The 16,342-nt window shown below is 35.8% G+C and overlaps 1 protein-coding gene across 1 annotated transcript in view; it reads left to right on the forward strand.

Annotated features, from left to right (window-relative positions):
- The first annotated feature begins 6,072 nt into the window (after positions 1 to 6,072).
- Positions 6,073 to 16,342, forward strand: part of LOC130238100 (putative sodium-coupled neutral amino acid transporter 10) — a 52,726-nt gene continuing 42,456 nt past the window's right edge. Inside the window, exons 1-6 of the mRNA XM_056469009.1 lie at positions 6,073 to 6,283; positions 8,057 to 8,272; positions 8,485 to 8,602; positions 9,641 to 9,686; positions 10,432 to 10,525; positions 12,238 to 12,381. Of these exons, the coding sequence (XP_056324984.1) occupies positions 8,183 to 8,272; positions 8,485 to 8,602; positions 9,641 to 9,686; positions 10,432 to 10,525; positions 12,238 to 12,381 (492 nt within the window). The 5' untranslated portion in view covers positions 6,073 to 6,283; positions 8,057 to 8,182. The remainder of the gene's footprint in view (positions 6,284 to 8,056; positions 8,273 to 8,484; positions 8,603 to 9,640; positions 9,687 to 10,431; positions 10,526 to 12,237; positions 12,382 to 16,342) is intronic.

Below are 16,342 nucleotides of genomic sequence, written 5' to 3' on the forward strand. Positions count from 1 at the left end.
CATCTAAAAGAGATTCATTAGTAATGTTAGGGCAGCACTGGCTGTACCCCACTAATTCCTCAGCAGCTGTGAACCAGCATCTGGTCTGAGCAATGTGCCTGTGATTGGCTGAGTTTCAATGGGTGGGGCCAAAGTGGGAGGAGCTACTAAAATATTCTGTGATATATGCTTTTCTCTTCTAAGGCACTGAGCTGCCACTGCCTCCTCTCTTTTTACTGTGAAGGTTATAATTAGTGAGAAACGGCCGACGCAAATTTCTCAAAGAATTATTGAGAGGCCCAAACGAGGCACAGAAAGGTTTCCAGAGGGCGTTGCTTGTGTAAACTGAGGCCAAATCAAAGCATTTATGGCATAATATATTATATTTAGAATTCACTTTCATCAAGCAAAGCCATAAATGATCTGTTAGATTTACAGAAACCTCAAACTGCACCAATCACTCCCCTCTGCCACACAGGAATGAGGTGCCTTCTTTTTCTAGATATAGACAGTAGTATATCAAAAAATCAGTCAAGTGTCGGCATTTACACATAACCATGTCTCAGAAAAGGATTTTAATTGGAGCAACTCGACGGGAGCTGACAGAGGGGCCCTTTCTGTGCTGGTTGCATGTAACAGGCCCCACCATTGACCAGGCCCTCCATCCCCTGTGGCTGATATATGGCAAGTTTGCATGCGGATGGCTGTGCGTAACTTTGAGAGTAGAGGCTACATAGATCAGCCCATCAGCGCTACTCTTGTCACCCTGCTTTTTTATGAGTCTGAGGTTTTCTCTACCCCCACCCCCACCCCCTGTGTAAAGATTTATGACAAGTTTTTTTCTCTGCTATTTCATGGGTGTTTGTGTGGGGTTAGTTAAGCCTAATTCAACATGAAGACCTGATTGAGATGTACTAACAGACGCTACTGTAGTTGGCAGTCACGAGGAGTGGAGCAATGGGTACAGCAAAAGACGGAAGGAAAGAGGCAAAGGAATTTTTCAGGCCTGTAAAATAGCCGCCTGTCAGGCTGAGACGCTTGCAGTGTTTGGGTGGAGAGCGGCTTTTAATGGGCAAAGACAATTTGGCGCTCTTTCTGAAAGACTGACTTTCAGTGAGTGCTTCACAGGCATCCAGCGTCTGTACACATGTGGTCGGACAACTGATAAATGGACAGGACAACTAATCTGAAAGGAAAACATTCTCACTTTAATTACCCCCTATCTTTAAGCTGTGTGAAAACCAAAATTATAGCTGTCAGGCCGTGTAAATACTGAATGCACAGTTTTTCCCCTTCACAATTGCCATCTTGTGCATTTGAGTGTGTGTGAGAGCTTCGCCCATAGCTGTAATAGCAGTATCTGTAACGCAGAGAGATTTAGTCGTTCTAATGGTGTAAATGTCGTTCTGACACTTTAACTGTCCAAATGCACATGCCAAGGAGCTGTGCTATGCCTGTGCATGTGTTACAGCGGGGAAAAAAATTAACCCAGCAAGGTTAATACTGAGACCCACACAGTGGCCCGTCGATGTGTCTGAGGCTGCGTTCTGCTTATTTACCAAATCTCCATGAAACAATGAACAGTATTTTCAAGCATCAGCTAATATTCTGTCACCTCACAAATGTTTCTACTGAAGTGAGGCTGTAAACATTTTAGATATCAGTGATTTCTTCTTATCCTCAATCCTAAATATGACATTAGGAGAAAATTTATTAATTCGTGTATGAATATATATTTTACAAAAGTTATTTAAAGGGGTGGTCCACTATGGGATCATATTTTAAACTGTAATATATGTGTAATATAGTGTGTAATATAGCCGTGTGAACATAAACAACATATCTGAATGTAATACACTCAAAATTCAATGCAAAGAGAGAGATTGGCTTTTACAGAGTTAGCTTAGCAAAGCCTACAGCGAATGAAGTTTGGGGACTACAAAAAAATACATCCGGGTTAATGAGATCATAAACCCGTCTTCAGGTTAAGCACATACACCCTGTGCAGCAAAGGGGTATTATCAGATGTGCTGTAATGTCATAGCAGAGTCTCTTCCTGGTGATGTGGAGTCAATCCGCAAATCACAGCACATTAAGTTAGCTGACCAATCAGAGCCTGTTAAGGGCGGGCCTTTCGGAGGAACTAGGAAATATGAAAGTCGTTTTCATGTTACCTTAGTAGCTGTATATAATCAAATTAATATATATGAAAAAATAATGTGATTTTCTACAAATGAAGCATAAGCACACTTTGCTTTGCATCTTATAAACACAACAAAGCCTTAAAAATACACTCTGGACCACCCCTTTAAGTTTTTACAGTTGTGATCTTAGTTTAAACTTATCATTTACTTAGCTTCAGCTTTGTCAATTTAATTTGATGCAGACACCAAAAAGGCTTTTTATAACATAATTATGAGAATGGTAAAATAATGAGTAGTAACAATCATTCTTAAATGACTGTTTTAACTTGATTAGTTAGGTGATCAGTGCAGTATCCAGGGTGCAAATTGAAGGAGGGTTTGGAAGGGTCTGACCTCCCTAATTAACGATTGATTCCCCCTGAAGCACATCAAAACAAAATGTATAAAAGAGTCTGCCCTTTAATAGTTAAGAAATATCTTGCTCTGATCTGTATCTTAAATAACATTAATAATTAAAATAATAGACAACTTCAATATACATTTGACCACCCCTATAACGTTTCATACCATTGTGAATGCATGTTTGCATCAGAGATATGAATTCATCAGTGTGAAACCGGCAAATCTAGAGCACCAACAGTGAGTGTAGGTGTTCACAAAACATGTTTCTATAAAAAAGACGTTTGTAGGTGTCTGTAAAACTTGATGTATGGTTTGTATTGTATTATACACTGGCTCGCATATGGAAGTTAAACAGTAAAATAAAAAATAAGTGCAGTTTTCTATGGTCTTCCATTAATAGGTGCAGGAAAGCAAACCTGTCACCGTTTATTTAATATCACAAATATTATTGAGAACCACTCAATATCCCTAAAAACACTGAAAACATAATAACAAGATAGATTAATAAATTAGATGTAATTGAATTAAACATACAAATTTGGTTCACTGAGGCATATTACTGAAAAACTTGATCATTCCGATCGTCAATGTATGATTTGCACCCTGTGTGTACCTATAATCATTGTGCGAATTATGCATTAATAATCAGGTTGGTCAGCTGTTTTGGTTAGTTTGTGTAATACATGCTTCAGTCATTTATGTATTTATTTTTAATTACATATAATTTATTAATCAAACGTAATTAAATTTTCAGCGTTTTGAGGGATATTTAATGTATTCTGACCTGCAGTATTCTCTGATTAGCTATTTCAGATGTTGCTTTAGGTTAAACCTCAAACTATGAGTCTAATTTGCTTTTATTTTCAGGCTGAATATAGATACAAACACCTATTTTATGAGAAAACAAAGTCTTGTGAACACGATGTCTATCGGAGCACCAGATCTGCCACTTTCAGACTTTTTTCTCTAACAATGGTTTGAATTGTAACAGGGGTGGCCAACTGTATATTTATTTTATTTGTTATTTAATTATTAACATTTTTATATAAAATACAGATCAGAGTGAAATATTTCTCAGTATTAAAGAAGTGACCCCCCATACATCTAGTTTTGACCACCTTCAGGAGGGACAAGCGTTAATTAGGGGGGTCAATCCCCCGTAAACCTCCCTGTAATTCGCACCCTGCCAATAATCAATTTCAATGACATTTAACTTTAAAAATGTTGCTTTTCTAGTCTACAATTAAAATGTTTTACAGGTATTTCTGTTTTTAGAATGTAAATTAAAATGTAAATATATTTAAAACCATGTTTTTCAAAAACAAATGAATCCATTTATTCTCTTTTCAGCTAACTTCCCTTATTAATCAGGCATCGCCACAGCAGAATCAACTGCCAACTTATCCAGCATATGTTTTAAGCAGCGGATGCCCTTCCAGCCACAACCCAACACTGGGAAACACCCATACACTATTGCTATTACTAATACACTATTCACACACATTCACTAAGGACAATTTAACTTATTTAATTCACCTATAGCAAATGTCTTTGGACAGTGGGGAAACCAGAGCACCCGGAGGAAACCAACACAAACATGGGGAGAACATGCAAACTTCACAAAGAAATGCCAACTGACCCAGACGGGGCTCAAACCAGCAACCTTTTTGCTGTGAGGCGATCGTGCTACCCACTGCGCCATTGTGACAACCATGAATTTAACCAATTTCAACTTTTTTTTTTAAGTTACACAAGATTAAACTAGATTAAAAAATTCTTAAATAAATTTAAATGACTTTTTGATGCATAAATAATGAAAGCAGCAACTGGACTTTAGAGATTTTAAGTTGAATTACGAGTATTTCCCTTCGAAACAAACTAATGTTTTTTATCTCCATCAATGAGCCAGTTGTACTTAAAACACACCCCTATAAAACAAATTGGACAAGATTTGAAACTCATGATCATCCTATAAACTAATGATTTGATTTAGTGGATCATATGAAAACAAGTGACACTGGAATGAACAAACACCAACAGCGCTGTTTAGAATACTTAGTAAACCATTGATTAGCAGCTACGAGCGCTGACAGTTTATTGGCACCGAATCAGGTATTCGTTTCTTTTATTGAATTCAGCCTTTAGTTTCTACCAGTCTTCCATTATAAATAGGTCCGACCTTTGGTTGAACGCTTGATTGAGGCATACCATTCTCATTGCACAAAAAACATCTTTTGTTCCTTTTATTCACAATTATCAGCATAATGGCCATTATCTGCAGCCTTTAGCAATGCTGATGGTTAATAGAGAGGGCTTTAATAGATTTTAGGAGGACAAAGGTAGGCAATGTTTAGCTGCACATGTCAGTCTTTTTGTGTGTAGGGAGAGCCTGCATTAAAAACCTCATTCACAAGGCTGGTTGATGTGTAATTAAATGTGATTACCGCCGCAGTCTGTGTGTGTCCTTTCTGAGGTCACACACACACACACACACACACACACACACACACACACACGCACACACACACACACACACGCACGCACGCACGCACGCACGCACGCACACACACACACACACACACACACACACACACACACACACACACACACACACACACACACTCCTCATCGCCAGGTTTCATCCCCCTTCCTTGGCTTCCTGAGGAGCCTGTGACTTTGGTGGCTGATGGGAAATTTTGTGCATGCCTGAGCTCACAAAGGCTCTCTTTCAGACGCATGCATGCTTGACCTCTCGCAGTTCATCGCCCTGCTTTGTGCTCCCGTGACCTCGCGCTGACCAGGGGTTTCCCCTGGAGGTCAGCGGTTCAATCGGGTGCCTGTGTCTAATTTCTTCCTGGCTACAGAATCTCTCTCCCCCCGCCACCAAATCTGCCCAGCAATCTGCCCACAGTCGCCCCTTCTGCTTCTCGGGCCTAATTCCAATCTTCAGGGATTAGGTGTGGAGTGACAAGACCCTCCGGCCAATGGGCTGACTTGTCAGTTAGGTTGAAGGCCAGTGGTACACAATAGCCAGACTTTTCCTGTCTCCTAGCTAAAACCAGCCCCCCAAAAACAACACGTTAAAATCCCGTCCCAGGAGGGCACATGCCTGGCTGGGGCATGCTGGTCCAACCTCTCTCCTCCAAACACAACGGTACCAGAACAGAAGCCTCTGTTGCACTGATTCCGCAGGGCTCCTGTTGCAGATCAACATCCCTTGTTCCTGTTTCCCTTTCCTGCTCAAATCTCTGTCCAAATGAAACAACACCCGTGTTTGGTCTGTTGACAGACGGACCCATTGATATAATCTCTGCATGCATAAATCCTGTGCCGTGTGTCAAAGTAAAGCATCGTGGGGCTCAAAAGATATTGCAGGTGTTGGTTACTTAGAAAACAAAACGAACAAACCGTCAACTTTCAATTTCAGCTGTATTTGTCAAATGAAAGTGAACTTGACTAACCGTGACGTGCTGTGAGGTTGTAATTCCTCTCCTGGCGGCCGGAGGCAGCAGGGTGCACTGGTGACTTTGGAAGCGCCACACTGGCAGAGCTCTGCGCGCACTTCCTATTTACAGATTGGGGGAACAAGGAAATTTTTGCACATTTCAGAAAAATTGATTCCTAATATTAGTTGGATCTTCTGGAACTCTATAGAGGTAGCATAACGATCACCGGATGCTTATTAACAATCGCGTAAAAGCATTCATGAACCGATAGTCACGTAGAAATGAATGACTGATGGAAAAAGTGTGGACGTGGTATGTAAACAAACTTTTTAATAACATCCTCAGTCTTGAGATGAGAAACTTTACGAACAACTAATGTTTAGTTATGAGCAGTATTTATTGTTAGATTAAATAGCACACAATATTTGCAATTTAAGTACCAGTATGTGATAATTAGTTCTTCTGTTGTGTAGGAAGTTGGTGATATTCAACGTGTCATGTAAGTTATGCTGTCATATAGTCATCGTTTCAGGATAAAAAGTAAACACGGCAGGTTACCTATGTTTACTGCATGCAAACACATTCTGCCATTCGTAATTTAACGATTTCCTAAAGAAATCCTCACACATATGATCAGTCAATAAGTTAAATTAGTGGTATATAAAATACTCAAGTGGCCCTGACAGCAATAGAGGTAAAGTTGGTTTTATATTCGCACATTCGGACCTTCCCCTTAATAATATAATTTCGTAAAAGTATTATTTGCAAACTCTAAATAGCGAAATCATATTAGCAGCAAATGACTATCAAAGTACAAAATTGTTCAGTCAAATAAACAGTGTTATTGTTGTTTAGAAGTCATACTTGCATGCTAATTCCGATCGAATATTCAAAGTAACATGATAAACAATATAGAGACTTCTAAATGAACGAATGTGCGAATATAAAACCAACTTTACCTCTATCTGACAGCACAACTGTTTCCACATGGCTGGAAAATGCAAAACACATTTGATTACAGTATGTGCTTGTAATCAATGAAGGTATTAGTATTTTAATTGAATCAGGTCATTTTGGTGAAGAATGGATAATTGTATTCATTAAGGTAAAGTTAGTTTTATATTCATACATACTGACTTTTTTACGCCACAATCTTCATGTGCAAAACCACACATTCATTCAGACGTGCAGAACAGGCAGACTTCAGATGTGGTGGTTTAATATTTATAGAAACTAGTGTACATCATAATTTGAATAAGGTGTACAACACCACTTTTATTTATTCATCCACCCGAATCCTGTGATTTTCCACTTTATACATCTAAGTGACGGCATTTCTGTAAAGAACTTTATTTGTTCATGTCCTCGTATAGTAAGATGACATTATAGTAAAGCTGGTTTTATATTTGCACGTTTATTTAGTGTCAACTTGTGACATGGTGCCCATTTTTTATTAGTCTGAAATCGTATGCAAGTGTGAGTATGCACTATTTAATTCACAGTGAACAATATTGTACTATGATAGTCATTGGTTGCTAATATAATTTCCCTATTTAGAATTACCAAAGTATACTTTTCTGAAACTTTATTATTAAGGAGAAAGTCTGAATGTGCGAACGTAAAACTATATCACAATGAGAGACATTGAAAACACCGTAAGCGTCATGTGCAAAACCACACATTTATTCAGACGTGCAGAACATGAAGAATTCAGATTTGGTGGTTTTAACAGAAACTGGTGTACATCATAATTTGAATAAGGTGTACAGCACCACTTTTATTTATTCATCCACCCAAATTCTGTGATGTTTCACATTATACAGCTAATTTCAATTTAATGACGGTTTTAACCAATTTGGGTTCCATTTTGCGCAGTGTAAAAGTCATAGGGCTCTACTTATTATTCTTATCATTTCTCTCTTATAAAGCATAAAAGAAACAATGAGTGAATGAATAAAGAAACAAAAATTGTTGATTAATGGTGTAAATTTAACTTTTGTATATTCAAATTGCATAATTCCTCTTCATTCTCTTCAAGTTCATTTGGGGTTAATGCTGATATTTTTGTTTTCTTCTTCATCACAGAACCTTAAAGTGACCTTTTGAAGGACAGCCGCATCAACCCACTTCTCTCAAACTGTAGACCAGTGTGAAAACACCACACACACATCCATCTGAACATTAGAGATCCCAACCTCAAAACGGGCCAAAATGACTGCGTCAAACTGGGGTTTGATCATGAACGTTGTAAACAGCATTGTGGGTGTGAGTGTTTTGACGATGCCCTTCTGCTTCAAACAGGTAAATACGGGGTTATGGGAAAGTGCGCTTTGCTGATAGCAAAATTCCATACATGAAGTCTCCTATATAAATTAAGAGTTGTTTACGCATGACTTTCCTGGTTAATAATCTGTGAACTGAGTATACAGAGAAATTGATAAGCACGTGAGTGGCTTTAAACATGTCGGGCTGCATGTTTTATAGCGTTTTGTCTTTTTTGATTTTTCCTGCAGTGTGGAATTGTTTTGGGCACCTTGTTGTTGTTCTTCTGTTCCTGGATGACACACCAGTCCTGCATGTTTTTAGTCCATTCAGCCAGTAACACCAAACGCAGGACTTACGCGGGACTTGGTGAGATTGAGCAAATGTAGCAAACACACCAAGCAATTGCACATATTTCCCAAAATTTGCCAATAAAATGCATTCAGTTTGTGGATTTCAGTAAAATTATTTATTATGTGGAACCCATTAAGAATTTTCTTTTTCTGAACATGTGAATACTTGTAAGCTATAGGATTTTTCAATTGCAGAGTGAATTTAAATAAGTATATTGTATAAGGATCTGTGTTTAAGTTAATAATTTTAGTTTGTTGATGTACATGTTTACTTTGTACATGGGTTATTTCTAAATGTAAATGATCAAATATGTATTTTATACATTATTGACACTAACTATGCTTTTTAAATGTTTAAGTATTCATTTTTTTTTACAATTATTTTAAACATTATATTATATATTTTGTGTAATTGTAATTTCATTTTGTTTAGTATTTTATTCTTGGGGAAGGGTTGGGAATAATATTCTTTTCTATTTTTCTGTACGACTATCCTGATATTTCTATAAAAGTTTAATAAACAGATAAAAAAATATATACATTATGTTGTTCATTAAATCCTGTGACCAGATTGCAGATGGTTGTTGCTAGAAGGGATACAGCTGTGGCTGAAAGCTAATGAGAATTATTTATATTATTTATTAAATTATCCATTATTGTATTTTATTAACATCTACTCCTAAACCCAATAATCATAGTAATGTAAAAACAGTTATTATACAGAGTATTATTAATAATATTTATTAAATTACCCATTAAATTGTGTTTTATTAACATCTACCGCTACCCTCACATTACTATAAAAATATAAATTATTCTTACACAGTGTCACATAAATGATGCTGTATTGATGTATCAGCAGCTGTATCCAATCTAGACCTTACTATTGCAGATGACTATCACAGACAGAAAGAGTTCCTACTGCAGAAGTATTTGTGATATTAGTGTCACGTTACAAATGCTAAGCATAAGTGGTGGAAAATAAACGAATACACTTTTGAAATAATATTTTTTTGCTTGCATACCTTTTTTCTCCTGTTTCTCTTCTTCCCAGCATTTCATGCATATGGAAAACCAGGCAAGGCACTTGTGGAGTTAAGGTAAGATGAGCAATTCCAGTGTTATGGATGTGACATTTGCAGCAAAAACTTACAAATGTAAGTTGACATGTACTTGCAAAGTTTCTTATAGTCAGTTAAATGTCTGTTGAAGGAGCAGTATCAACAGATATTATGCAGACAGTCTACTAATACTCAAATGGACCATCAAAATAACGTGCTACCGTATATGTTAACATTGTATTGAAACACCTGTTTATATTTTCCTCAACTAATAACCACAGAACAATATCATTCTGTTGACATTTTTTCTATATTAAATGAAGAAAATAAACATGCGTTATGAATGTGACCAAAAAAGTTAGCGAGTTTACCGCGATTGTGCATTAAACTGCACAACCCAAAAGAAATAAGGCCAATCAAAAGGATAAGAGTTGGCTCTCTATAGAACAAAAATGATTGATTTTATTTTGTTTTGCATTTATGAGCGTTACTTTGTTATGGATATGACACCTCTCCATTATGGATGTGATGTATATGAAATTGCCACTTGTATGATGTTAGTAAATCAAATATAATTGTTTGAAAACATTGACAGAGACAGTTTTGAGTATTTTTAAAGTACTCTAAAATACTAGCCTACACAAAAAACTTTTATTTTTTTCTTCATGGCAAGGTTGACATTTGCATGGATTTGCTGAGATGCGTCGATTGATATTTGACTCTTTCAGCTTCAAGCTATCACATACTGCTCATATTTTGTACTCAGATGCTCTCTTTGTTTCAGCATGATTGGCCTTATGCTGGGGACGTGCATTGCGTTTTATGTCGTCATTGCAGATCTTGGGTCCAACTTCTTTGCTCAGCTGCTTGGGCTGGAGGTAAGATATAACCTTCCTACCTTTAGGTTGTTGCTCCTGTTGTTATTCTAACACACATTCTGATCCAGTTCAATTAATTCTGGATAAGCAGTTCCCAGAACTGATCATTGCCCTCGTTCATAAACCTCCTGTAACGATAAAAATCAAAGGCCACTATCTTTAAAAAGTGCTGATCTGTGTGTCACGTAACCATAAAAAAACACTTCATAGACTTTTTATAACTTTAGGGTGGATGAGTTGACAGTTTCTGTGTGAAAATGTCCTTTTTATCACACCTGCCAATTCGAGGTAAATTGAGAAATTTATACTGCCCATAATTATTTCTTTAGCCTGGTATTTACACCTGGTATTAATGGCTTGTTTCCACTGATTGGTACAGTACGGGTCAGTTCAGGTCACCTTTATCAGGCTTGAGTTTCCACTGCCAAAAGGGTACCAATGGTACCAATACAAATATCATATGAGAAGCACTTCTCACAAAACAGATGCTTTATACACATAAATACTTGTGTATAAATGTTCATTACTAACCTTTCTAAGAACATGATTTGATTATAACGGCAGATTAATGAAGTAGCCTGCTGTAACATCTGCAATTATGTAAAATAAAAAAAAATAAATGCAACATATGTTAACACATACAGACCCTTACAGTCTCCGATATGGTACCAGTTACTGAAAACTACACACAGCATACTGTACATTTAGTCCTTATTTGGGTTCAAAAACAACATGCAACATATAGCCCACAGTCAGTGCAAACCTTTCATCTTTATCTTTAATCTTCACCAGCTCATGTGACCTCTGTTCGAGAGTAATTCCGTCATTCCAAAAGGCGATGAAAAACATTGCAGTTTGTTCATGTTTCAGGTTGCTGAAAGAATCATTTGCTCCTTTGTTTTTTCTGGCTTCTCCTTTGTTTTTCACGCTTCTCTCTCGTGTTTGTCCATTTCTGAAAGGATCAGATGTCAGAAGCACTTCAATAATCACATGCACGTTATTATCATCAGCTCAAGAAGTTCGTTATTTCAAATATAGACGTGCGACGAGCACAATCGAGAAAGCGAAACCGCTCGCGCTTTGGACGGCCTTGTAACAACTACGGGACACAGTGTAGATTCTGCTCTTGTTCTTGGTTTGTGGCTGTTTATCAAGATGGCGACAATGTTTGTGTGAGCTCGGGTCGACCGTGGCTTGTTATATGTATATATTATTACGGTGTAATGTCTCGGCTGTGTATTTAAAAATGGCGGTTCTTTTGTTTTCATTCTCCTGGCTTGTTGCACGAGAGAATCTCGTTCAGCTGCACATCTAGCTCCACAATTTGGTACCTTTTTGCTGTGCTAGGTACCCTTTGTAAAGGGTACTCAAAAAGTGGTATAGTATGGTTCACTTTTAGGTACCTTTTGACAGTGGAAACAGCCATAAAAGCGTACCGTAGCGTACTGCTCAGTGGATTTTGGATCATAAATAGACAAGGGTTTTAATTAGTCTCTTTGGTCCCATTTAAGTCACTTTCCTGATTTCTTTGTAAGGAGGTTGCATGTATGCAGACATTTTTTGATCCTTCAATCTGATGTTGCCAAAAAGATGGTATAATTATATATTGCATATGAAAGTGGCAGCGGCAAATATGAAGAGCAGCAGCTTTCATTTCTTCTCTGATAGCTGAAAAAGAAGTTGAATGTTGTATGGGTTTTTTCCCCTTTCAGGTGACTGGTAGCTTCCGTATCGTATTGCTGTTTGCAGTTTCGCTGTTCATCGTGTTGCCCCTCAGTTTGCAGAGAAACATGATGTCATCCATTCAGTCATTCTCCGCCATGGCGCTGATCTTCTACACACTCTTCATGTTCACGGTGAGTCGTTCCCCTGTTCACCATTCTAAACTCCAACACTGAAAATCTAAATCTCATACAGTTGAAGTCAGAATGATTAGCCCTCTGGTGAATTTTGTTTTCATTTTCAAATATTTCCCAAATGATGTTTAACAGAGCAAGAAAATTTTCACAGTATTTCCTTTAATGTTTTTTTCTTCTGGGGAAAGTCTTATTTGTTATTCCGGCTAGAATAAAAGCAGTTTTTAATTTTTTTATTTAATTAATTGTTTTTTATTTTATGTTTATTGTGAACAATCAATTGAGTACAATCATACAATATTTTAAGGTACATTTAAATTTCAGTATGTGACCTTAAGTGACAAACAATTTACCTACATTACTGTTAGGAACACTAACTATACATTGTACTCAATATTTGTTATATTATACAAAGAAAAATAACATTAAAAAAACAAAAGAGAATAATAAAAATTAAAAGAAACATAAAATTAAAAATGTAAAAAAAATAAAAAGTATATACATCCAGGGTGAGAACGCATGTTAAAATATAATTCCTTTCAGAACAATCTCAAATGACCGGATAACAGAAATCAGTTATTAGAAATTAGTTATTAAAACTAGGGCTGCACATTATATCTTTTCTGTATCAATATCTGAAAAGATAAAACTATTATGTTTTGAAATGTGTTGAAAAAATCTTCCTTCCATTAAACTCAATTTGGGGAAAAAATATATAGGAGGGCTAATAATTCTGACTTCATTTATTATATATTTTAGTGATTACATTTAGATTCATTATATTCTGCATTGTATTAAAAGTGGATTAATTTGATCATTTAAGCTTTCAAAAATATTAAAATGTGCAAAAATATATTGTAAAGCATAAGAGGTCACTTTAACAAGACTTCTAAACATTTCAGATTACAGCTGCTCATTATTTAGGTCGTGTTTTTTAAAGTCTTTTAAGTAATGTATTAAATATGTGTGGAATTCATTTAAACCTTTTTTATGTTTTATAACAAAATTTGCAATATTCTTTCTTTTTTAAAGAGTGTAATGTGGCTATTGGCTGTTTTCTTTCTGTGAATATGCATCACCATGGCATCAGGGTTTCATTGTCTCCGGTTTCAAATTTGTGGATGTTTCAGAAGCTTAAAAGTCAAATGTAAGCTCTTAAAGAACTACAGAAGCATCACACAACATTAGAAAACTATGGGAAAATTGTGAAACGCAATGGAGAACATTTTTTAAATTAAATTAGATAAATATTCAATGTAATTGTTTTAAGAAGTTACATACAGTAAGGTAAAACATGCTTAGACAAGCCTGGAATTAACTTGTAAGTAATTTTTAAGAACTTGAGTAAGGAAAGGAAGCATAAAAAAATTCTGAATAATTTTAGTTCAGTAATTAAATATACAAGAGAAAAGTGGTAAGATGTTCTTGCTTCTATTGATGCAAAAATGCTTGTGAAATTCAGTTCTTTTTCAGGACATTTACACTAATTTAAACAGATGGGATTGTGCTGGCGATAAAATGTGTAATTATGAAATAACAAAAGTTTTCTTCCCAAATGAGTTTTTTTTTTATTAGCAGTCCAGATTTTTTGACCAAATCTTACATAATCTAAATACAGTTGAAGTAAAAATTATTAGCCCTCCCGTAAATTTCTTTTTCAAATATTTCCCAAATGATGCTTAATAGAGCAAGGAACTTTTCACAGTATTTCCTATAATATTTTTTCTTCTGAAGAAAGTCTTATTTGTTTTATTTCAACTAGTATAAATGCAGTTTTTTATTTTAAGGTCAATATTATGAGCCCCCTTGAGCGGTATTTTTTTGATTGTGTACAAAACAAACCATAGTTATACAATGACTTGCATAATTACCCTAATTTGCCTAATTAAACTAGTTAATTAACCTTTAAATTGCACTTTTTAAGCCTTGAGTACTGTTCAAATTGACTACCCTTTCGTTATGTTTGTGGCTGTTTTTGCCCAATGACTTCCATTATAATAACATTTTTTGATTGCAAAGCCATGACACCAGATAATCATGCATTCTTGATTGTTGGTGTTTTTTCCTGTTGGGAAGAGGTAAAACTTTAAAATTTTACTGTTGATCATCCTTAAAAAGTTAAAAAGTTTCCAACTTTTATAAAGAGTTCTATGGAGTAAAACAGCAAATTATAGTGTGCAAGCTTAAATACACTTACTGTTACAATGTACTGATAGCTGAACTGCTTGTTATATATATATATATATATATATATATATATATATATATATATATATATATATATATATATATATATATATATATATATATATATATATATATATATATATATATATATATATATATTTTTTTTTATATATATATATATTTATATATATATATATATATATATATATATATATATATATATATATATATATATATATATATATATATATATATATTTATATATATGTTTCTTAAACATATCAAGGTAAGTGCGCAAAGGTCCCTCTCACAAACACACACGCACACACTATACTCTTTAAAACTATGTAATTTTTATCCAGAAAGTAAGCTTTTTTTTGCACTACAACTGATGATCAACAATAAAATGTTGTACATTTACCTCTTCCCAACAGGGAAAAACAGCAACATTTAAGAATGCATGATTATATGGTGTCATGGATTTGCATTGTAATGTAAGTCAATGGGGCTAAAACAGCCACTAACATAACAAAAGGTTGGTAAATTTGACCAGAGTTTATTGTTAAATTTTTGAAAACTTTTAAAACATTTTCCCAAAATATGTGTCAAAATAAGATTTATCACCATAAATCATCCCATTTGGTGAAACACAGAGAAAGTTGTGGCCAAATTAAGACTCAAAATCACCCCTGAGTGGATGAAAACATCCCCATCGGTACATAAGGGTTAAGCAGAAAACTAGCATCTAAAATATCTTGTAAATTATTATGTACTGTCAAATTTTATGTACTGGCAAAGATAAAAAAAAATCAGTTATTAGAAATGAGTTATTAAAAACTATTATGTTTTGAAAAGATCTTTACGTTAAACAGAAATAGGAAAAAATATATACAGGGAGGCTAATAATTCAGGAGTGCTAATAATTCGGACTTCAACTTTGTAACATTGACAATGCAGACTTGAATGTTCTTGGAGTATTAATAAAACTTTTATCCAGCTCCGAAGGGCATTTTTTTTAACCCAACCCTCTTAGTCTAGCATTTAACCATCTATGTGTCTTCCCTTTGCCCCCTTTCTGAACCGCCGTCCCGTCCCCAATCCTGATGCTGACTTCTGACCGACCATCTGACGCTCTGACTCTGCGGCCTATAGATAGTGTTGTCGTCTCTGCGTTACGGAATAATCAGTGGCTCCTGGGTGGAGCGAGTACATCTGTGGCGCTTCAAGGGTGTCATACAGTGTCTGCCAATTATCGCCACCACCTTCTGCTGCCACCCGTAAGTAATCCACCCTGGAGAGCGGACCGTTCCACTGCCATGGATTCAACTACATTACCCAAAATCCCCTTACTTCTCTGTCCACCTTCATCCAATCCAAAACTCTGTTTGTCGGTGCCATCTGGTTTAGGGTGTTTTTGTGTGTGTGTGTGTGTTTGAGGTCAGTGCGTCGGTGACAGAATTCATTTGTAGTGTGTTATTCATCAGAGTTGTCTGGAATCTTTGGTTATACTTGCCTGATGTGCTCCCAGTGGAATTAAACCCTGCAGATCTGAAAGTGTTGGGATTGTTGGTGATTCTGATCGTTACATGGACTGGCACTCATGATTTTAAAGGGAAAGTGGCGAGCTGTCGGAGATATTTTTCGGCAAATGTGCATGTGCAGCAACCAGATTTTGCTTGCATGCAGATAAAATGAGATGAAATGGCATCCAAATCAGTCATGGAAATTGGTTCTGATTTTTTCCGACGTTAGCTGGCAAATTTATTTTCCTGGT

The sequence above is a fragment of the Danio aesculapii genome, chromosome 12, assembly GCF_903798145.1.
Source record: "Danio aesculapii chromosome 12, fDanAes4.1, whole genome shotgun sequence".
In the NCBI taxonomy this organism is placed as follows: domain Eukaryota; kingdom Metazoa; phylum Chordata; class Actinopteri; order Cypriniformes; family Danionidae; genus Danio; species Danio aesculapii.